Raw genomic sequence first — 24,632 nt, forward strand, 5'->3', positions numbered from 1 at the left:
CTTTATTGCATTGCTCAAGTGTGTTGTTTGCATACACAGTTTATGAGAGTAACCAAGCTTTGGTGTTGTAACAATTATACCTCTCTTCATTCACGGGGGTAAATGCTTTATCTTTCAGCCCATATGACTCAAATTTATTTGGTGAAAGAATCACTGTATGCCTGTGCCAATGTTATTCTTTTAAATGAAGTGCCAGGAAACTAAGTGTAATTGCATGCATTTGGGGGAACTGTCCACATTTGGAAAAGAACTGTCTGGGCCATTAGTGGCATTTTATTCAGAATGGAAATTTTTTTTTCATCCATTGGACATAAGAAAGGAAAGATCTTCTGATCAAGGGCATATTTTCCAAATAACTTATCAGTTAGGATTACTTTTCTCTTTTTAGGTCTGAATAATACGCTTCCTTGAATACTGTACAGAATATAAACCAATTTATAAGACAAAATTTCAGGAATTCTAGCTTATAAATAATTTCATTTCTGGAATTCTAAACAGCAGAAAAAGGTGCTACTCACCATAGGACCAGGTGGCCCATCTTGGCCTGCAGCTCCAGGGAGACCTTGTTCTCCCTAAGGAAGAAGAAACATGATTGATTTTTTTAATTAACAAAAGCAGACATTTTTTTCTTTATTTTAATTTTGGTAATACGAAAAAGAAAGAAAGCAAACATCACCTATGAATTCCATCACATGGAGGACATCTACAAATATTGTAAGCAATTTTGGAGTCTTTTTACTTTCTGTATATGTGTCTACATGCACATACATACATACACATGGATGGATGGATGCGTGTATAAAAATTATACGTCTTTGAGATCTTAGGGTTTAGTTTTCTATTCTACCTTTAGAAGTTAGAATTTCATCATGAACTTATTAAATAAATGACATACTTAAATATTCTAAGGGTCTCTGACTTTATTACATAATATTTACTGCACACAATTTATAAAATAATGCTGACATAAATATTTTCATTCATAATTTTTCTTAGACATAAGACATTATTTTCAAAATGACATCTTTCAGCACAGATGCTCACCACAGGGCCAGGGATGCCCCGAAGACCCTCTGGACCAGGCTTTCCGGCAGGTCCCTGAGGACCAACTGGGCCAGTTTTTCCTGGAGGACCTTCAGCTCCTGCTTCTCCCTGTTAGAAAATAAAATATGTGAATGCATTAATAATGAAAAAAGACATTTTATTATTTTATTAAAAGTACTGAAATAGATGTTGTCCAGCGTACACATTGAGTTTTTCAAGCATAATACCTGTTATGTATATTTTACCTTAGCACCTTTTTCACCCTGTCTTCCTTCTGCACCTGCAGCTCCAGGAGGACCCTGTAAACATAAAATTGCATTTAAAATATATATATAACATATAAAAGTAATGCAACTGAAGACTTATTTACAAATACCCCAGTTTAATTTGTAACAGAGTCTAATAAATTGTGAATTTCTATACAATTTAGTTTAAAACACTGAGAAAACTCAAAACTCTTTTTATGTACAAATTTTAGTTAGAATATTAAAAACAAATGAAGCACAGATTGAGCAGAATACAGAGAATCACATCATATCAATGTAAGGAAACAATAAAGATAAAAATGTTAAAGAAATGCTGATGATTCAGTCACCCTTAGTGTGTTAAATACTCAGATATCATTTATTTTGTTGTATAATTAGGAAGTAATTGAAGGTTTCAGATTTCACTTCCATCATTATATGTGTTTTTAAGATTGGCTCCTTTCTTAATCTTAGAAGATCCATATATTATACATTTTCATAAGATCATGTTCAAACTGGAAAAGTACAAAATTTAAAATCTTGTTGGTCAACAGATATTATATTTTCATTCTCTGGAACTGTGTAATTCACATAATTAACTGGTATAAAAAATCGTATGACTTTTTAAAACCTAGTATTAGAGAAAAAGCAGGAAAAAATCTTCACACTCCATATGTCATTCAAAAACTTAAGATATTCTGGTATTTGCATAACTTTTGTATATCTGCATGAATTGCTATGGAGAAATGCTAATTATTATATATAAATTATATATATTTAAAGCTTTTCATAATACTGCTCTTTGTATATATATATATTTTTCCCCATCTTTGTGAGGTATCTGTCTCCCTATTTCTCTTTAGTTTTAGCTAAATAATTTAGCTAAATAAATAATTAATGATTAATAAATAATTAATCAATTATTAGTATTTTTGAACTTCAGTTCTTTCATCCATAAAATGTTATTAATAAGAATTCTCTTGCTATAGAATTGTTGTTAAATTTAAATAATGTAACACATGAAAAAATATTTCGTGAACTTCCAGTAGATCAGTATCAAATACAGGAATGGAATCTGAAGCTTAAGAGCCTAAAGCCAGGATTCAGACTTCCTGGATTCAAATCCTGGCTCTGCCATCAACAAGCTTTGTGATCTTTGGCAAGTTACACACCCTGTGAGTGATTCAGTTTACTTCTCTGCAAAATGTGTATTATAACAGTAGCTATCTCCCAGCATCATCATGAGAATTCAATGAGTTGGTAAATGTAAATGGTGTATAAAAGTACCTGAGACATAAAGAACACTACAAATGTTAGTTATTTTATTATTGTTACTAAAATTATTAGATATTGTTATTCTATATAAATTCTATTATTTTACCAATACTTTTCACCATGTTGGCAACCTAAGAGTCAGGTCAAACAAAACTGACTTTCAAAATACATTTATAGACACCATGTCAACAACTTACTTTTTTCCACACATCCTGTTTATAACACCTGAAAAATATGAACTCCATGTATGAAACTACTTGTTTTAACTAGAAAATTGAAAGTCAGCTAAACGATCCCGTAATATATAGTCAGATCTTGAAATCTGACATTCAAATTTCCTTCTTACATTCTCTTAGTCATTTGTGAAATATAAAACTTGACATTTCTAATCTTTGTAATAAACATGTAGAAAGGAATCATTTACATTACATAACATATAATATTCAAGGTATCAAAGAAAACAACTATTTTTCAAGTTAGAAATATGCTATAATTCCCACTGTGTCTAAATTTTGTTCCTACTCATTATACTAGGTCATTGATATTTTCACTTATGGCGTCTCAGATCAACACAAGCAGGGCACTTTGTTTGATAGTCCAATACAATAAGAGTGCTTTTGGCCTCTTACTGTGGTGGGCTACACAATATATATAATAAATTCATTCTAAGACATAAAAAATTTATAATTGTATTATAAAATATTTATTTAATTTCACTACTTAATTGATTTTTATTATTACTTAACAAACATTAAGATTCAATCTGAATCTTAACTGTGCTGAAAATTTCTACACAAGTTCAGACATAAGTATAGAAAGTTTAAAAAAGAAACAATGATCTCTAGGAAATTGTATTTCATTTTTCCCTAGACTCTCTTGTTTTCCACTTGTTTACTTCAATTTTTGTTATGAATTGTGCTCAAAATCATCAACTGAGATTGAGGTTGGAATTTGGGGAGAGTAGCAGAAACAGTGTTAATTGGTGAAAATAAGGAGAGACAGGATGACTTTCTCTCTTTCAGATGCTATATTAATATTCTAATGGTGGATACATGTTAGTCTTTCATATGGTCTTTTAAATCCACATTTGAAATGGGTATCAGGCACTTCATCAAACTCAGAGTTCTGTGAACTCATTTATTTCATAGAGGGTCAATGAATATATCATTAGTAATTATTTTCTCAATATCATCACTATAACTTCATATATTAGGCATTCATTGTGCCTCGACCCTAAGATAAGAAGTGCATAAATCCTGTAAGCAGTCTCTTGAGGCAGCAACAATTTATTAACAATAATATAGGCATTAAAACTTAAGTGTATCTGTTGAATTTCATACTATTTATGCAAGAGGATTTCTGTAGAGAAGCATAAGCTTCAAATATTTCTTAGCGTTAAAGAGTTGAGTCATTTTGGTGTGCAGATGGTAACTATACTTATTGTGGTGATTATTTTGTAATGTATAAAAAATACATTTTTGGTGTGATGGTTAAAGTATTCTTATTCAAACTGGGTAAAACAGCCATAATGATTATAATTTGGGGAATAGAAATTATGAGATTCAACTGAATAATGGGTTTTTCTTTATTCTATGAAGATTTTTCTGTAAACAAATGACATAAAGGTATGGGGTATTAACTTCAAGATTGCAATTACACATATGAACTTCATTGTAGAGAAGATTTATAAATATCTAGCTTTAGGAAAAACAAGTCATCAACTGTCTAAAATGTAATAAAAATATTGCTTTTACTGCAAGGGAGAAAAGAAAATCTGAGTTTGAAAAGCCTAGAGAATTAAACACAAGTAAACTATAACATGGCCACAAAATTGTAATTCAATAAAAAGTTTCTTCATCACAAAAGGATTTCTTCCCTCTTTGAATGAATGCCTGATGTTTATCATGCTGGAAATCCACATTAAATGGTTTTACTCTGTTCTTTATCTCATTTTTCCCATTTTCATTTATTCCTTATATTTTTTCCAGATGGCACAGATTTTTTTAAGAAAAACAGGATGAAAACAGGTGACACAATTTTTTTTAAGAGAATAGGAAGTTCCCTTTAAAAAAAACTAAACAACGCCTATGGACAAATTCTTGTTTTAGTCATTTCTTTCTCATATATCTGCATAAGCAGAGAGGCAAGGACTTAATATAGTGAATTACTTCCTGTACTATCATGAAGTAATGAGTGTTCTGATTGGAAAATGCCTTGCAAAACATGAAAATAAAATAAGCCTTGGTTAATTTTCCACCAGTAATCACTGTTACATGAGATTTTCCTTGCTATGAGAAATATACTTTATATAAAATACACAGTATAATCCTCTCTCCACTATTCACATTTTATAATATTATTCTACAATTTACCCATTCTTCCATACATGTTGCAAATAGTTAAGTCTTCCTTATATGCCAGAAATGTGCTGTGCATGGAGAATACAAAAAAAAAAAAAAAAAAAGTGAAACCCTAAGGAGTTCACAAAGTTTAGTTATGAAGGCAGACAACAAAATTAACAAATACAGTACATTGTAAAACACACAAAGATGAAGTAGGTGTACAAAATAAGTACACTGATCTAGTTAGGCAGTAGGGAAAGCTTTCCTAAGAACCTAATATCTGATCTTAATCTTAGTGTGGGGAGATATGGGAGGGATGTTTCCTTCTAATCTGACCACCCACATTCATGCATAAAGGCATAGGGATGGAAAGAATACATATATGGTATATATGGGCATATATAGTAGGTTAAAGCTTCCTTTGTATTTCTATTACTTAATAATATTAGTTATTGTTTTAATTTTTATTGTAAATTTTCCTTTGGCAAATGAGATGGGACTCCTTAAAATTCCATTTAATATATGCATTTTCAGGTTAGGTTTAAATCTTTTTTTAAGATTTTTTAAATCTTTTTTTAAATCATCTCTAGATTTTTTTTTCAGTAAAAGGGCTTTGAACTAGTTCTTGGTTTCAAACCGCTATGATAACCTGAGTATTAAAATTCCATGGCTTACTGATATAAGCTGTACAATCTTCTAGTGCCTCAAGGAAATATACATTTATTCTCAAGTATTAAAATGCATGAGAGAATGTACATGTACTACAAATGTCATCTTAATTTCCCTACTTGTTCAATAACTGTTAGAATGTTGTTTCTCAGTATCACTGCCACTCGCAACATTCTGACCAATATTCTATTGGGAGGGTTTATTATCATTTATTTGTAAGAGTCATTCAAGGAAAAATACATTTCTATTCATTGCTACTTCTGCTATGAGATGCTATAGCAAAATTGTTATTGGTCCTTTTCTGTTGTTCCAATGTAGCAAAACAAAGGATAAAAGAAATGTTAATTTCCACAAAATACATACAAAGCTTACTTAAAATTATGCTTTCTAGATGAACTAAAGGGAAATAAATGGTAAGGCAATTCTGTATTCAATTAAGTCATAAGTGTGTAGATCAGATATTATAATTATTGTATAGGAATGTTTTTTGCTGTTTCCACAAGGGTGATATTAAATTGATTCCTGCATCAAAGACATTGCTGCCTGTTGGCTGAATGCAAAGGTTGGTGAAGACAGAATTCTCCTCATCAGCTACAATTCACAAAATTCACTCTGCATCATATCCCTTTACTCTCAGGAGCTTTGTGTTCACCCAGTGCATAAACAAAGTGACCTCACAGACATACAATAAAGTTCCCAAGTACTTCCTTTTAACTCATTTTAATCACATCATTATCTCTCAAACTAGTTCTAAATCCCTGTTGCTTGTCAAATCCATTTTATTAAAATTATATGCAGTCATCATGAATTTAATGCTCTGTTTTTTGGCAACAGTTCTCATAGGAAATTTCTTTACAATTTACGCTACATGATTTTACATCAACTTACACCAATTAAATAATACAAATTTGTATCCATCTCAACAGAATCACAGTATTCTATACTTCAAAAATGCAATTAATTATGAAGTTACTATGAATTTATTGCTAATAAACGTTCATCTCAATTTATATAACTCAAAAATTAGAAGAAAATGTCTTTATCTTATCTGTGTATTTTATTTAATATGTTTGTTTTGTTTATAAATGATGGCATAATTCAAAACCTGTATTTAACTCCTTAAGAAGAGCATCCACTCTTTGAACTCTTGGTAAATCCATATATTAGATGTAGTGGTTTAAATATACATTTTATTAATTTAGTCTTCACTCCAGCATGGAATATTAGTTATTTTGACTACTTTATAAATGAGAAAACTGAGTCTCAAAGAAATTAACTTATTCTAAGTTGTATTTATAAGTAGCAAAGCAAGAATTTGAAACCAGGTCTATTTGATTCTAATGCAACAGCATTAGAATCAAATTCGGGACTAGTTTGTGCTGATAGTTAGCTATGAAGAGTGTCAGTTTACAGGCTGAGAAAGACCTAAGTAAATAATCTGTATTTTTATTTTTTCATCTTAGCCATCTTTTTTTTTTTTTTTTTTTTTTTTTAGGTTAAGGTAGAACTCTTGACTAGTTTGGTTGGTTGTAATTCAAAAGAATGAAAGCATTAATTGCTACTGTTAAATCAGAGCAAATTATAATTTTAGTAATAAGATTGTTGACACTAATCTTTACAGCATTAAAATATATTTTACTCTGCTAAAGAAAAAAGATTATTGTGTAAAACAGAGAAAGCCAATTAAACCTGCCAATCTATCCAATCCTAATACAGAACACAATTTAACACATTACATTAAATATCGTTCAGGTTAGATTTAATGATGCCACATTTTAAAAGAAGAAAACTTGCATAATACTGTTCAGTTGGGCTGACCTAAGGTTGATTCTTCTGCTAAATCAAAATGGATGTAAATAGCTTTATAAGCCATGCATAGTCATCACAATCTCATATCATTAAAAATTCATAGATACAAAGTCTTCTAATTTTGTTTCAAAATGACTAGAGCGGAATAAAAATAGCGTATTATATTCGTAAAAATTGTTTTTTTAAATGGGAGGCTAGAACATCTCTAAAATTTTTGATGAGATTATTTTTAACTAATCTCATCAAAAATCAGAAAGGCAGCACTCCACTATAGAATTTTCTAATAATGAAAAGGATGATACAGGGAATGTATCAGTTAATTACTTTAATATCTAAGAGTCTCAGCATAAAAATGTATAACTTCCTAAATGTCACTTGCAACTACTGTAACCCTCTTTCTCCCAGAGAAATAACTACCATTCTGAATTTAATGAATCATTGCCTTTATTTATTTAATCACTTTTACCACTTATGTTTGAATGCTAAACAACGTTTTTATTTTTTTACATATTATATAAATGAGATTATATATCTTCTCCAGCTCAACACTACATATATTTTCTTCTTAACATCAAGTGTTTGAGATTCATCTTTGTTGATTCACACATCTGCAATACAATATTTTCATTGCCAAACAAAATTTCAGTTTATGCCTATCTCAGTACACTTATTTTTTCTATATGTGTATCTTGGTAAAGATGTATAAGATATCATCCAGAGCATGTACCTAGGTATGGAATTATGAGATAGTAGGGAAAGTTCATTGTTAAATTCTGCTAGGTAATAATGAACAATTCCTAAAGTAGTTGTACCAGTTAGCTCACAATAGCTGTTTATGATAATCCCCATTATTTTCTTTTTGAAAAACATCGTTTCCAACATTTGGTTTGTCAGACTTAAATTTTCATCAATTTATAGATGTAAGTGGCATCTCTACGTCATTTTTAACACGTTTCCCTAACTTCTACACATCCTTTTACGTGTTTGTGGAACATTTGTGTAAAACACCTTTTCATGCCTTTTGTTGGTATTTCTCTACTGTTTGATGCTAGTAAATTGTTTATATTTATTTATTTTTTTAATTTCAAAATCATTCAGTTTTCAAAATGAGTAAGCCACATGATCCACTACTGTCTCGCTAAAGAAATTAATTCATTCCCTAACTCTGTCACATATTAAAAGAATACATCCCACATAGCAAATCGTACTTAGTTGAACTTATCAAAGATTGTAAGTGAACAATCTGTTTTAACATATTTTAAAATAAAACTGAACTATATAGCACTTGCTGAGAATTTGCTTTGGATAATGGAATGAGCTGAGAAGCTGCCAATGGATGTTAATAAAATATTCAAAATATATTTTTATATAGTCCCTCCTTTTCCAGTAGTTATAATTTGAAGGAAGGTATAATTCCCTCTGCATCAAAAGCATAATAACCTATACCTATATAAGATAATTTTGTGCTTATTATAACTATTCAATAACTGTTTCATAACTAAAGGCTAACACACTAACATTATTATGTGAATACATATTATTTTTGTTCTTTATGAGTTATCTTATAAATCCTAGGTATAGTAGGCCCTCCCTGAGAAGCAATATAAGTAACTTGCCTAAGGAAATACAGGTAATAAATGGTAGAGCTGGGTTAAGTCAGGTAGTGTGACTTCACTGACTTACTAACCACTGCATTAAATAGCCTTCCATCATTTGACTGGGAGAAAGAAAAAAAATGATTTCCTGTTTTCTCAGGAAAGATTTCTACCAATTTTCAAAGATATTTTATATAAGTATTCTTCTGAAAGGTCTGAAGTAATAGAACAGATATTCATCCATTTGGAAAGTTTTAAGAACATTCAGACGATAGGCAAAAACAGGCAACAGAGCTCAACATCATGTTACACTTTGTAATTACTTTCTAAGAATAACTGCCCAATGGTTGTTTTGGGATATATTTCTTTTTCTATCAAGATTATGCTTTTGGGCTGCTGACAAAAAGAAAACAAACAAAATAATAATAATGAGAAAGAGGAAGAGGAGGAGAAAGGTAAAAAAGGCACTTGGGTCAGTGAGAAGAAAATTGTATTCAGAGAAAATATTTACTATAAACTAAGTTCATTTCCAGCAAAGAGAAATGTTTGCTTGTAAATGTTGACTCAACTTATGTCCTGAGAGATAGAATTAAAACCTGTCACACTCTGTGTATAGGAAGATGTGTAGTGTGAAAATTCTCCTAAGATAAAGCTACCATTAGAAAACCAGAGTGGCCCCAATTGCTCTGTGTCTTTGGATTACTGAAAGGGAAATGAGCTTAAGAAATATATTTTAATTTTGACCAAATATTTTGTTCATGGATAGGTTGGAAAATAGACTAGAGGTTCAGGAGAACACTGTGTATTAATAGAAGTGCTGCAAGAGGCAGGTCAACAGGATTGTTTTATTATAAAAACAGTATAATAGTGGGAAAAAGGCAGTAAAGCAAATCTCCTAGGGTCCACTGTAGCCAATATTTTGAACAAGACCTTTATATTTTACTATACCTCTTTCTTAAAATCCTATCAGAGTTGTTTGACAGTGTAAAGCAATCTAACATTATATGCTGATTCCTGAGCTCGTTCTACTGATACTGTATGCAAGTTTCTATAACGTTTTCAACAAGCACTGGAGTTTGGACAACTCATCTCCCTGTAGGATACCATGAGCTGAAATTCAGGGTATCAGCAGAGTCTTTTATAAGAGCCTATGGCATTTGTACAGAGGAGACCTAAGTGCAGAGAAGTGGGAAACTATTTTTCATTGTGACAGATTAAACCTGTCAATTAAATTGGATTCTACTTTAATGAGTATTTTGACAAATTTAAGAAATCACTCTCTAGGACATATGTTTCTCAGCACCATTATAATGCGCTGCCTACAGCTTACAAATATAATATAAATTTATACACACAATAGATAATGAGTTGGTGTTTCAAATAAAGAATTTAAAAAAACTTACTCTCTTTCCAGGAGGACCTGGTGGGCCAGCCTCACCAGATGGGCCAGGAGGACCCTAAAAAATGTGAAAAATACCTTTTAAGCAATTGGGTATTATTTTATGGCTCCCAGCACTGTTCAAACTCTGGACTGAAGCCAACCTGCTTTCTTCATTTCTCCACATCTATCTTTCCTGGAAAATCTTAGCCCTATTTCAGATACCTAAACTTCCTCCAGATATCTATAATTCGAGCTGGTAAATTCATATGGAAAACTTCTTCACAGCTGGAAAAAAGTGAATCGAATTCCTTCTATTTAAAACTTTTTTTTAAGTGCTAATTTATATCTGACAAGCATCCAATAGATGTACTAATTAATAGAATTATATGGTTAATAATTCTATGTATATCACATACAACTGTGAACCATAAATCTATTACCTCAAATTTCATCTTGTGCAACACTAGCATTTTTATTCCAAGGAGCACGCAACATGCTGGGATATGACCCACAATTCTTATCTACACAGAATAAGTCTGTATCTCTTTGACTCCAAGTATCCAGTGGGTATGGCTCTAGAGACAAAGTTATGTTAAGAGTGCAGTTTGTCTTTGACTCCTACTTAAGTTAGTGCCCTCCTTTACTTCCTCCCTAAATAACCTTATGTAGTCAAAGCCCCCTACTGCATTTCCCAAATTAAAAATAAAACATGAGTGCAAAAATGCTGAGTTCATTCTGGTTAGTAATTGAAGTAATTCATGCTAATAATAGGCTGATAACCTAGTTTTCTTCATTTAATCTTTATTTGTGTTTTTAAAATGACTTTCCACTTAACACAGTTGGAGAGATAGTTCAATGTAATATATGACAAAATCACTAGTATGATATGACTACAGTTTTTATTATGAAGGCTTTGCTTATATTTCTTAAATCACATCAAGTAAGAACTGTTCCATGTAAGACTGACTTTAAACTGGAATTCAAATATACCTGAATGTGTACACACATAGCTATGCATTTGGAAGTATAATTATTTCTGATTATTTATTTAAAATAGCTTGAGACTATGCAAAGATTGAATAAAAATAGTGTGCTTACTTACCGGTTGTCCAGGATCTCCATCTTCACCCTTGTCACCACCAACACCATCCTGACCCTATAATGGGCAATAGAAAATGAACCCAGTATTTCTCACTATTAATTAATTTTATCAGAAAAAAAAGATATGATGTATCATCTTAGTCTTTGAGAAAAATTATTACCAGATAAACAAATAAAAGTATTATTATATTCTTTCAGTTGTTTTTTTTAAGGATTATGGTATCTCTCTTTCCATAAAATATATGAAATTGCTATGATATCAAACTTAAAATATAGTATGCTCTTAATATAAGGAAAGGGGAGGATGTAATTAGTATAGAAAGACAGTGCATCCTTTAACCATGAACAAATATGGTGCAGTTTGAGATAGAATTTGCATTTTAGAATGGACTGAGGTAAAAGCAAAAGTCTTGTAACTTTGAAATGATAGTAATGCAGCTACTCAGATAATTAGTATGTACAATTCAACAAAGTCTGGAAAATTAACCCAATGAAGAGATAATAATAATCATGCAACACAAGTCTGGTAGTCTCCAAATATATGAATTTTTATTCTGGTAGTTGTGATTACAGTTTACATCTTCCTTTTATTGCTGTTTTTGGGGATCCACTGAAGTAATTAAGACTTTAATTATTAACTGGGAACAATCCCCAGCAAAATAATTCCTTTGTTTTTCTATGATACTTACTGCAGGGCCAGGTTCCCCAGGGGGACCAGGATCTCCAGGAAAACCAACAGGACCCTAAAATAATGTTTTTAAAGGAAAGGAAATAAATGAAAAATTTTTATAAAGTCATGATATTCTGAAATTTAAGAGGTAAAAGTCATGGTAAAACCATATGAGAATATCTCTCTTTTTCTGCTAGAATTTTTTTTAAAAATGAAATGATTTGAGAATGCTTTTGAATACATCAAACAATGAAAAGTCAAATTCACCAGCTATGGGCCAAAGTCTCATGATTTCTAGTCTTTCTACGAAAAGCTTCAAGTGGCTTTGACATAGATGCCACTTTAAAGAGAAGCAAGGTCACTTACCGGGTTACCCTTAGGGCCATCGTCACCTGATGGTCCTTTAGCACCAGGCGGCCCAGCAGCACCAGGTGGACCAGCTTCTCCTTTCTCTCCTCTTTCTCCTTTGGGACCCTACACAATGTAAGAAAGAGAATGATTATCTTACAAGCTTTAAATCAGTTTCTTAACCTTAGCATATGAGGTCAGACAATACTCTGCTGTGGGAGCTTGTCTCATGCGTTGCAAGATGTTTAACAGCATTCAGGTCTCTTTTACTTGGATGCCAGCAGTTACCATTCCTCCAAGTGTGATAACCAAAAACGTCGCCAGACATTGCCAAATGTTTCCTGGGAGTGAAATTCACTCTCAGTTTAAACCAATCTAAATTAGAAAAATGTAATGCTAATACAGTTCATAAATGTTTACTCGATGTAGCAGAGTTTGCTGGTTTCTTTTGTGGACAGTCCACTAAAGATATATGCAATAAGCAGCTTATAGTTCTAATGTTCTAACTTATGCTAATGTAATTTTTTTTCAGTTTCTGTGTGAATCAAAATATGCAGAGGATAGGCAAAATTATTGAACAAAAAGGCTCTGCATTTGTGATGATTCTTAACGGGTTGGAAAGTGAAAGGAACTGAATCACAGCTAGTAGTTAAGCTACATGTTTAAAATACTCTGAAGGAAATATCTGATCCATAACACACTACATTGAAAATAAGCCAGCACTTACGCCTGTGCCTGCTTCCCCAGGAGGCCCTGGGTTCCCTGCTTCTCCAGGCTCACCCTATAAAGAAGAGATCAAAAGAGTATCATAGCACAGAAACAATGTTTCACATTTGTAAAACTTCCCTCAATGATGACCATGACACTTTAAACTACCCCTTAACTCATTATATTATTTAAAAGGCAGTGGACAACTTTGATAAAAAGAAAAAACTTTTCCTATTACTGACCTTAATACTTTTATTTCTCAAGTGGGGAGATAGAACTGGATAAGCTGGATGCTACAATTCTCATCAGTTAGTTAATACCCAGAGCATTAACCCAAGTTACCACCAAACCATACAAAACAGACATTTGCATGTTTCCTAAAAATTGTGTATTTGTGTTGCATCAATATTCATATTATAATTAAGTTTATGGATTAAACAATTTAAAATGTTTTTTACTAAAATATGAATTTACTGTAATAATGAAACAATTTCGTAGTATTTTGATAATCCTATAAAATTTAGTTAGTAGAGGTCTAAAGAGGTCTAAAGTAGAGCTATAAATAAATACAAAAAAACTATTTATAAGATACACATAGATACTTAGATACTAATTAAAACTGCTCTGTTTGAGGATATATATTGGTAGTCTTTATGATCTCCATGTATAGATGTGGATGGCTATTTTATGGCTCAGTGCAATAATAAATAAACCTCCTAACCTAGTAGGCTTCCCTTATGAAAGTCTGTTACTAACTCTTCGCACTTAGAAATGCATACAAACATAATATTCGGTTCAAGTAATCATCCAAGTGAAGTAATACAATACATTCATGTACCATGTTTCTATACAAAATCAGTAGTACTAGAAACTCTGAAGTGAAAATTGTTCTAAATTTTTTAAAAATGTGAGGCCTGAATTTTCTTTATTTTTTAACTCAGCTATTTCCAATATTCCTGGCACAGATCCACTGCTCATAAATTGGTTTGAAATGTATTATATTAAATATAAACATAATTACAGGGGAGAGACTATTTTGTGTACATAATTTCTTATTCTTTGAGCATATGCACATATTTTAACTTCTTGAAATATCTGCATAATGAGTGAAGATATCAAGTACTTTCTAAGAATTCATTAGTATTATTATGTGTAAATTATTTTCTCTCTCAAGTAGGTAGCAAATATTTCCAATTATCTTGAATAAACTTTACAAGTAAAATATTGCATTTACATTATTTTCAAAGCAATGAATCATTCATCTATCCCAGTATGATGGAAAAATATGCAAGTGATATTTTTATGAGTCATTATTCACATCTTTGAAAAAAACTTAAGCAGTTTGCCACTCAAATCAACTGTAAAATGTCCATATTAAATTCTTTATATATGGAATATATACAGTATACTGCATAACCTCAGTTATATGTGAAATTTAAAATAGACAAACTCACAAAAGCAGAGAGTAGAATGGTGGTCACCAGGGGTTGGAGAGTGGGGGCCATGGGGAGATGTTGGTTAAAGTGTACAAAATTTCAGATACTCAAGATGAATAAGTTCTGGAGATCTAGTATATAGCAATATGACTATAATTAACAATATTGTATTGTGTGCTTGAAATTTGCTAACAGGGTAGATCTTAACTTTTCTCATCACACAACCAGAAAATGGTAACTGTGAGGTGATGAATATGTTAATTACCTTGAGTGTGGGCATTATTTCACAATGTGACATGTATCGAAATATCAATTATATGCCTTAAAAATACACAATTTTTTTTACATCTTTAGTGGAGTATAATTGCTTTACAATGGTGTGTTAGTTTCTGCTTTATGACAAAGTGAATCAGTTATACATATACATACGTTCCTATATCTCTTCCCTCCTGCGTATCCCTCCCTCCCACCCTCCCTATCCCAGCCCTCCAGACGGCCACAAAGCACTGAGCTGATCTCCCTGTGCTATGCAGCTGCTTCCCACTAGCTATCTACCTTACATTTGGTAGTGTATATATGTCCATGCCTCTCTCTCACTTTGTCACAGCTTAACCTTCCCCCTCCCCATATCCTCAAGTCCATTCTCTAGTAGGTCTGCATCTTTATTCCCGTCTTGCCCCTAGGTTCTTCAGATAATTTTCTTTTTTCTTTTTTCTTTTTTAGATTCCATATATATGTGTTAGCATACGGTATTTGTTTTTCTCTTTCAGACTTACTTCACTCTGTATGACAGTCTCTAGGTCTATCCACCTCATTACAAATAGCTCAATTTCATTTCTTTTTATGGCTGAGTAATATTCCATTGTATATATGTGCCAGTATGGACGTTCCTTAAAAAACTACAAATAGAACTACCATATGACCCAGCAATCCCACTACTGGGCATATACCCTGAGAAAACCATAATTCAAAAAGAGTCATGTACCAAAAAGTTCATTGCAGCTCTATTTACAGTAGCCTGGAGATGGAAACAACCTAAGTGTCCATCGTCAGATGAATGGATAAAGAAGATGTGGCACAAAAATACACAATTTTTATTTGTCAACTATACCTCAATAAAGCTAGGGAAAAAGGAAATACAGGAAATCTATTGACTATGTACAAAATGTTTTCACATGTACCATATTAACTCATAGTGATATCATAAGAGTTAGAACTAGAAGGGAAATAACTGCATATTTTGTGTTTTTTATTAATCTGTGTATTTTGTTGTTCCCCTTTAATCCCTGTCCACTATAAAGTTAAACTAGATTCTGAAATGATTCCATTTGTTTATTTTTTTTTTATGAGGGAAATAATAGGCGGTGAAGAGACAAGATTAAATAATTGTCAAAAAATAGTACAGATGAACCTATTTGCAAAGCAGTAATAGAGACACAGACCTGGAGAACAAATGTATGGACACCAAGGGGGGAAAAAGGGGGGGTGGGATAAATTGGGAGATTGGGATTGACATATATAAACTACTATGTATAAAACAAATAACTAATGAGAACCTACTGTATAGCACAGGGGAAAAAAAAAGAAGGTACAATCTATTTGTAGGACATATATTAAATTAATCTTAAAAATGCATTCCAATATACACTAGGTGCAGACAAATACTGTTTGATTCCACTTGTACGAGGCACCTAGAATAGTCAAATTCATAGAATCAGAAAGTACATTGGTAGATGCCAAGGGTCAGGGGGTAAGGGGAGTAGGTCAGGGGGTAAGGGGAGTAGGTCAGGGGGTAAGGGGACCTAGTGTTTAAAGGGGACAGAGTTTCAGTTTAGGAAGGTGAAAAATTCGGGTGATGGATGATGGTGAGAGCTGCACAACAATGTGAACATACTTAGTGTCACTGAACTGTACAGTTAAATATGGTTAAAATAGTATGTTTTATATTATGTGACTTTTACCACGATAAAAAACATTAAAAAGATTTAAAGACAAATTTTTTCTACAAAGTCTCTTCATTTTGAGAGCAATGCATTAATATTAAATTCTCTAATATATATATATGAAAATTACCTTTTTTGAGTATTAGAGATAAGTGTGCACAATATAAATAGCAATTACTTAAGATGAAATTAATATTAAATCTATAAAGGTCCCATTTAAAATCTTTGGAAAGGGGATAGGACAAAATCACAAGGAAAGAAATAAAACACTGTAACAAGACTACATTATACAAATTAAATATCTCTAGTATCAATGAGGCTCTACCATGTTTATTCTAAGTAATAATAATTAATTTAAATACAATAATATAAATTCTATGAAGAGTATTGGCATATAAAAGAGGTGCTAGTTTATACATTTATTATTAGTTATCATGTATTTTATCCCATGTTAAGATTAAAGCCCCCTTCAGAAGAGACAGCAAATTACTCTGTATGCCTAAAGTCATAACAGATGTATTCATTCTTAAGGTAATATCCTGTTCTGTCTCCTTGCTTTGAAGAAAACACTAAAGTACAAAATCTATCAATATATATTATATGGAAAACAAGTTAAACTTATTTAAGCAAAGTGCAGCATGACTAAAGTATCTTTGTTTCTCTTTTCTTTTTTTCATTGAATTAGTGACTGGGAATAAATTTTCCAAAATAGAAACGGGGAAGGATTCAAACCAAATCAGAGTTGATGTCAAATATCTGTAATCCACATAATAGTATATTACCCTAGATTATGAAGAAAAAAATAAAATTAGGGTTTCATTTCTATCCTGCTATCACATAGAAACTTTTTTAAACAGAGAAAAAATAAAACTCTGTTTTTTTAGTATAACAAATTTAGATTCAGGTATGTTTTAATTGTAAGAAGTTGAACGCTATCCTGATTGACTGAATCATTCTGTGAAGATTCAAAATTGGCCAAGTATTACCAGATAGGCTTTAAACAAATGGAAACAGTATGGAAAATAAGTTATCCAAAAATCCAAACATCTGGCATCCATGTTTATCTTCAAGGGTAGCACAGAGGATAAAACCATAAAAGAAGCAACTAAAGCACTTAAAACTTTTCCCACTGCACACAAAAGCTTTAGGAAACAAGTAAAATAGGCTGAAAAGGCTATTAAATGGTTTTAGAATTTGCTATATCGGCAAAAAACTAAAATTAGAGGATAGTTCTCACAACTATCTGGTCAGTATTAGAGCCAAAAGAGGATGATGCAAAGGGAAGAAAGAGGAAAGGTGTGGGCCATCTTCATCAGTCTACTGCTATGATACCATTAAACACCAGTCCTCTCTTCTGCTATTCTTTCTATGACAACTGAATTCAACAAAAAAAAGTTCTTTCAATTACACTCTCAACTTATCTGCATTTTTCAACACAAAGCTTTAAATTTAAGAATATAAACCAAGAGTTGATCAATCAAAAAAACTACACTGTTTATGCAGTAAGAATTAGATAATAACTTTCAAATATTTCTAATTTAGTAATTAAGAAACTATATAATAGTTAATCATATAAAATTAATTATAGTCAAAATACTAGAATGTGGGTGTTGAGAAGAAATAAACACCAAAGTACTAGGTTCTCAACCTACTACCTTTCTTTTTCTGAGGGCCAAATACTTTAAGATAAATGAATGAGTATAAGATATGCTATGTCAAAATTTTTGAGACTAAACAACAGAATCATTTTTATGATTAGGATAAGTCTATACTTTTGATATTTATTAACAAAACTGAAGCAAACTCAGGAAATTTCTAAGTTTTTTTTCACTGCATAATATTTTATCGTATGAAATTTAATTTTCATCCCTCAAAACTGGTAAATTATTTTTTTTTTTTTTTTTTTTTTTTTTTTTTTTTTATGCGTTACGCGGGCCTCCCACTGTCGCGGCCTCTCCCGCTGTGGAGCACAGGCTCCGGACGCGCAGGCCCAGCGGCCATGGCTCACGGGCCCAGCCGCTCCGCGGCACGTGGGATCCTCCCAGACCGGGGCACGAACCCGCGTCCCCCGCACCGGCAGGCGGACCCCCAACCACTGCGCCACCAGGGAAGCCCGGTAAATTATTTTTTAAATAAGCAAATAACAATGTTAATTTTCTTGAAAATTATTTTAAGAAATGAGAATGAATGCATAAATAACAAATCATAGGATCATTTTGACATTTTCATGAAAAGGAAGAGCAGATATTTTAAATAAAATCATGTTCATGAAAAAAAGAAGCTATTCTGAGCCCAGATATTATGGCACATGCCAACTATTTTGAAAAGTACCAAAGACAGGTCATAGTATTAGTAATGAAAATATAACTCCAAATATGATGAACTGAATGATTCATTCTTTTGTAATATGAAGGATTCTTTTCTAGCTTTTAAGTCAATTACATATTTTTTGCTTTTAAGTCAGTTACCAATCTCTTCTGTTTTCAATAATGAATGGGTACTAGAGCCACAGTCTAGTCAAACTTACATGGGTTAGAGTGGATCCTGATTTAGTCCCTTTCTAATAACAAAACTTTAATGAAATTACTGAAATCCTCTACGATTCAGCTCACTCAGCCTAAAAATGTGGGTAATAATAATAATACCATCATCATGGAGGGGCTGTGTTGATTAAAGGAAATAATCCACCACTCAGCACAATACCTGTCAATCAAAAATGTGATATCTCTAAATCACTTTTTCTTTAATTATTAGAGCAGATGAGCTGTAGTTCATATAACTATGTGTAAAATACTTAGAAAGACAGAACTATTAAAAGCACTTATAATACTAGCTAATATTGTCAAATTCCTCAATTCTCGCTGTTTCAAACTGTCTATATCACTGCCTTCCTTACCTTTTCTCCAACACCACCAACTGAACCAATGGATCCCGGGGGTCCTTGTGGTCCCTGTAGTGGAAAAAGAATACAGTTATCCTTGTCCTTAAAATAAAATATAAAATTATAAATATAAGTCCAGTTCGAAAGGGAGAGAAATATTATGCAAGAATATTCCAAGTCATTTGAAAGATGAGACAACATGATGAATTTTATTGAGTTGTCAAATTTACTGGATAGCAAATAATTTAATTATACTAAATTGATTTTCAAATTCACAGAATTTTGAAGATAAGGTAGGAGACTTTCCAACTCTAGTCATGTCAGTTGATACTTGAAACATAATTTCAATCTCTCTGTCTATTGAAGAGATCAGATTTAGAGGATGATTTTGTAAATTTTTTTAGTGGATCGAGATATGACTCTGGTTAAGAATTATGTAATCCATGCAAAAAGCAATATAAACCATCTCTTAAACTTTAAATTACATAGGGTGAATTAAAACCTAAAAGCATTTTTAGTACATCTGTGCCTAATCTATTTTACCCAGTTCTGGTCTGCCAAAATTAAAAGCAGGAATAACAGAAGAGCAATAAAGACAAGAATAAATGACTTGTTCTTTGTGAAAAGGGAAAGTCAAATGGAAACAGAACATCAAAGCCTATAAATTTGTTAATGGTAACAGTAAGATAAATATGGCATTACATTCCTGTAATATTGGAACAGTCAGTCAACAATTAAGCTTGGGGGAGGAAAGCTTTATACAGTTGACAGGAAACATTTTTTACATGGTAAGAGGTGCACATATTATCATGCACATATTACTCTGACATATTTTATAGAAGGAAAATACAAAACTTTTAGATAGTAGATGCATAAATAAAGGCTGTTTGGAGTACAGACCTAGGCTAGTACAATCAAGCCAATTACAACCATCTCCTCAAGCAATTGTAAAAGATAAAGGTTAAATTGGAAACAATTCAGCAACATTGTACAGTTATTATGTGCAAGACAGTATGTTGAACTGAACAATGCAGTTCTTAGAGCTAGTATTTCTAATTCACCAATAAATATTAATATATATTGACTGTAAATTTTGTACCTATATTATATTTGTGAGGACTAGCTCCCTACAAAGCCTTTCTTTTCCTGTAAAATAAAATGGAGTGAGTAAATGATCCTTGAGCTCTTGTTCTCTTAAACATTTAACAGGAGTGTAATTGTCTCCATTATATCTTGACACTACCTGCTATTAAATAATATCTATATAACTTCAAAATAATTAACATATTTCACAGTCTTACATCAGCTCCATTGGGACCTTGAGGACCTCTGGGGCCTGGAGGACCAGGTGGACCCTGTAAGAGATGAATATTAAGGTCTATGAAGTCTAAACTCAAATGCATTTCTGATATTTCATTTTGTGATTAAGAAAACTAAAAGAAGTTTCAGCCTGCAAAATCATAGTCAGTGAAGCATATCATGGTTATAAGTCATTTGTGATGGATACAACATCATGTTAGCAAATGATTATTTACACATAGCTATGGGGAAATTAGAACTGCAGGAAGAACAATTTACTTAAAAATTAGAAAAGTCTATTGTTACTATCTGGTACAATGAAGTCATACAGCTAGAAATATTTTAGGCTAGAATATGCTAGAATGCTAGAGTATAAAAGGAACATAAACTTTGAAGAGGAAATGGTGCTTGAGTAGATTTAGAATTCATTAATTCTATATTTTTATTTGTATATTTTTGTTTTGTTTTTATGTCAGCTCTCATGTTACATATGCTAGAATTGGAATAAGATTAACTATTTAGTTGTCTTCCTCAAACAAAGGGTCTCTCTCTTGGTTGTGCTTTAAGATTACCTTGGGTCACTTTTTATAAAATACTGGTGACCAGAACCCCTTACTTCAAGAATGTATTAATGATTCAGGGAACCATAGCAAGCATATTTAGAGAGGAGTTAGCTATGTAATGATGCTGTTTGAGGTATTAATTAGTTATTTGAATCAGCAATATTTATGTTCTCAGTTTTTAAGTTTATTTTAATAAGAATAATTTATTTGAATAAAATGAAATCTAATATGCAAATATAAAAATATCAAAATATGTATTCTGAAGGAAGCAAAAATTGGGGGCAATGTTTATTGAAGGGAAAGAGCAATTAGGAAATGTATTCATTACATTTCATAGATTTCAATGACCTTGGCTAATTGTTTCCTTAACCAAGGTAGTCCTTAATCAGCAAATATATGTATTTCAAGTTTTTAGTTGAATTATTAGACTTAAACTTAGAGGAGAAAGCCAGAATCAATAAATGCAAATTTTTGTTATAGCATTCTGATTAAGACAGAATTCCTTATTAAATTAAGAATTTGTTTCAAAGTACAATTAATTTTTAATACTGTGTTAACATTTGCTAATTATCTAAATCCTGGGTAACTATTATCTATTATTTACCTGTTTCACATCAAAGTCCAGAGCTAAAGACTAATAAATAACTGAAGCATGTCAGTTTATATACACTTCAACAATAAATACACATAGAAATAAAAAATATATAACAATACATCAACCAAAGAATACCATATATATATAAAACACTACTCCAAAATGAGAAAGAGAAAAGATAGAGAATTAGTCAAGACTGTGGGGGGAGACTTCAATAGCGGCAGATGCAAGTTTGGGTGAGAATCAGGGAGGCATCAATCTGAAAAATCATAGCCTTTAGGGCTACTTTGTTCATACTAATAAACCTTAAGAAAGATGCTAGTAATGTAGAAATTTACAGCATACATCAATTCTAAAACATAAAAACTTACCATGGGACCAACATCCCCATTTTCACCTTTTTCACCAGGTGGGCCTGGCAGACCCTAAGAAAATATAGTAGAAAATAATAAAAGTCATTCATGTATTTAAAATATATATATTTGGCCAATTTCTAATATAGAATTAAAAATTAACTATAAGTTAAATAAGAACATGGAAATTGAGTCAAACTATCATTTGTCAAAATACTTATAATGCAAATATTGACTATATATGATGGAATCTTATATCTACATTCACTAATAAAATTTATGCTTTGCCTAATATACTGTTTGATTTCAGTTACAAGAACTAAGCACATTATTTGGTCTGGGAATTTATGAATACTAAATCATTTTCTCCATCTTTTATGAGTAGTATATGGAACTACCATTGTAAAACTTTTTTGGAAAAATCTTGTCCCAAATTATTTTAGAACACCTTATCCAGGGGAGGATTTTATAGCTAGGTATAGTCAAAACTCTTTCAAAAATAAATATTCCATCCAATATATATCCAGGGTTACAAATATCTTCTGAACTTTTAATCTGTTAATTCCACTTCTGAATCTTAAAAACTCATAGGCCATGAGATCTGATATATTACACTTCCTTTATTCTCTCAATCCTTTTCCTTTACATTCATTTGCAGTGTAAGTGCTTTAGGAGAGGTTTTGTGCTACTGAATAAACTCAGAGCAGCTGCACACAAATTTCACCTGGCTCTGTCTTTATGGAAAAATTATTTTACTTCCTCTTGCTCTTCCTAACTAGTTCCCCCATGCAGAGCTGTTTATATTTCCTCTTTCATATCACAATGATACTTTGTACATATTTGAATGTACACTTAAAAACACAATTATACCAGTTGTTTACATACTTATCCTCACTGGGCAGTGCTCTTTCAGGTGTCAATTTTTTATCTCTAACAATAAGCAGAAGGCCAGGGAAAAACTGAGATTTTAATAAAATGTTGAATTTATGATGAATGAATGAATTCTAAGAAAATAAATCAACAGGAAATGCTACATGCAATAAGACGTTTCTTGTAACACTAGCTATGATAGTTAAAATTCTCAATTATTCCAGATGTTTAATCATAAGAAAACATAGTTAAATAAATTTGGTTGTATAAACTAATGGAATATTATAAGACTATAATTATGATACTAATATTCTAAATATGAATAATGTTTATGATAAGTATTAAATACAAATATAAATGAATGTATACTATAAATTTAACTGTGAAATATGTATTAAAGTAAGTATGATGACTATTGGACAGAAATAGTAAAAGTGGTAATAGGTTTTAATATGGTAGAATTATGGATTGTTTTAATTTTTAAAATGTTTTTGGGTTTATCATTATGTATATAAATCATACATTTTATACATATTTAAACATTTTTACAATAGTATTTCAGATATAATCTATTTAAGAAATAAAAAATACACACTACATAAGCTCTACATTTCTACTGATATTTTAGTAAAGTTATTGACTTGGTCCTACACACAGTGGCTACAAAGTATTTGACCAAAACCCACACTAATAAATATACTTATTACCTAGTAAACATGCACATGTAAAATAGTTGAAACATAGGTTTCAAAAAGTAATACTTACCTTGAATGGATAGATGATGATCTTTGATATTTTTATTCTATTTTACCTTATCCTGTTATATTTCATTTTTTAATGCTGGTAATAACCCACTAAATTGTTTTTGTGACCTACTAATTCCATATGACTCTCAGTTTGGAGAGAGGGTACTTTACCGAGTATATTTGTAAACATTTTCTAATGTTCCATATATCCATTTTTAGAGGAAATATTAATTACTGATTTATAATGAACAACATATACCAGAATGTCATTTATTTTTTTCTCATATATCATTCAGATGTCTAGGAAAATAGCCTATCATATGTACTTCCCAAACAGTTATCATCATCTGATGCTAGCTTCTAGAATTACTAGAGAAGTTCCTAGTAAGTTTCCTGGGAGGAAAGAGCCAGGTACTGTTTCTGATTTTAGCCTGCTTAAAAATTATTTGAAAGAGATCCCTAAAATTTTAGATTCCCAGATCTACAACCTAAGAGATTCTAATTCGTTGATGGAGCACATGAACTCAAATTCTTAACAGACAAGTAGATTTTTAACACAGATGAAATAAACATTTCAGTTTAAGTCCATTTCCTTAAGTAGTAAGCATTACAGCTTAAACATAATTAAGTTCTTATAAACACTGTATAAATTAACAATCACATTCCTTATCTTCTGTACAGGTTTCCACCACTTTTAGTACAGAGCGCATCTGATTTGGGATCCCCAAATTGAATGGTATAAAATATTCGCTCATAATT

At 31.5% G+C, this 24,632-nt stretch overlaps 1 protein-coding gene across 3 annotated transcripts in view; it reads right to left on the minus strand.

The window, feature by feature from the left end:
• COL11A1 (collagen type XI alpha 1 chain) overlaps positions 1 to 24,632 on the minus strand; it is a 197,819-nt gene that overhangs the window by 19,958 nt on the left and 153,229 nt on the right. For all 3 annotated transcript variants that reach the window (XM_065881030.1, XM_065881043.1, XM_065881037.1), the window contains 11 exons: positions 22,276 to 22,329; positions 20,749 to 20,802; positions 19,463 to 19,516; positions 13,207 to 13,260; positions 12,498 to 12,605; positions 12,151 to 12,204; positions 11,463 to 11,516; positions 10,383 to 10,436; positions 1,290 to 1,343; positions 1,045 to 1,152; positions 519 to 572 (listed from right to left, as the gene is read on the minus strand). In XM_065881030.1, coding sequence (XP_065737102.1) covers positions 519 to 572; positions 1,045 to 1,152; positions 1,290 to 1,343; positions 10,383 to 10,436; positions 11,463 to 11,516; positions 12,151 to 12,204; positions 12,498 to 12,605; positions 13,207 to 13,260; positions 19,463 to 19,516; positions 20,749 to 20,802; positions 22,276 to 22,329 — 702 coding nt within the window. The remainder of the gene's footprint in view (positions 1 to 518; positions 573 to 1,044; positions 1,153 to 1,289; positions 1,344 to 10,382; positions 10,437 to 11,462; positions 11,517 to 12,150; positions 12,205 to 12,497; positions 12,606 to 13,206; positions 13,261 to 19,462; positions 19,517 to 20,748; positions 20,803 to 22,275; positions 22,330 to 24,632) is intronic.

This window comes from Phocoena phocoena, chromosome 1 (assembly GCF_963924675.1).
Source record: "Phocoena phocoena chromosome 1, mPhoPho1.1, whole genome shotgun sequence".
Classification (NCBI taxonomy): domain Eukaryota; kingdom Metazoa; phylum Chordata; class Mammalia; order Artiodactyla; family Phocoenidae; genus Phocoena; species Phocoena phocoena.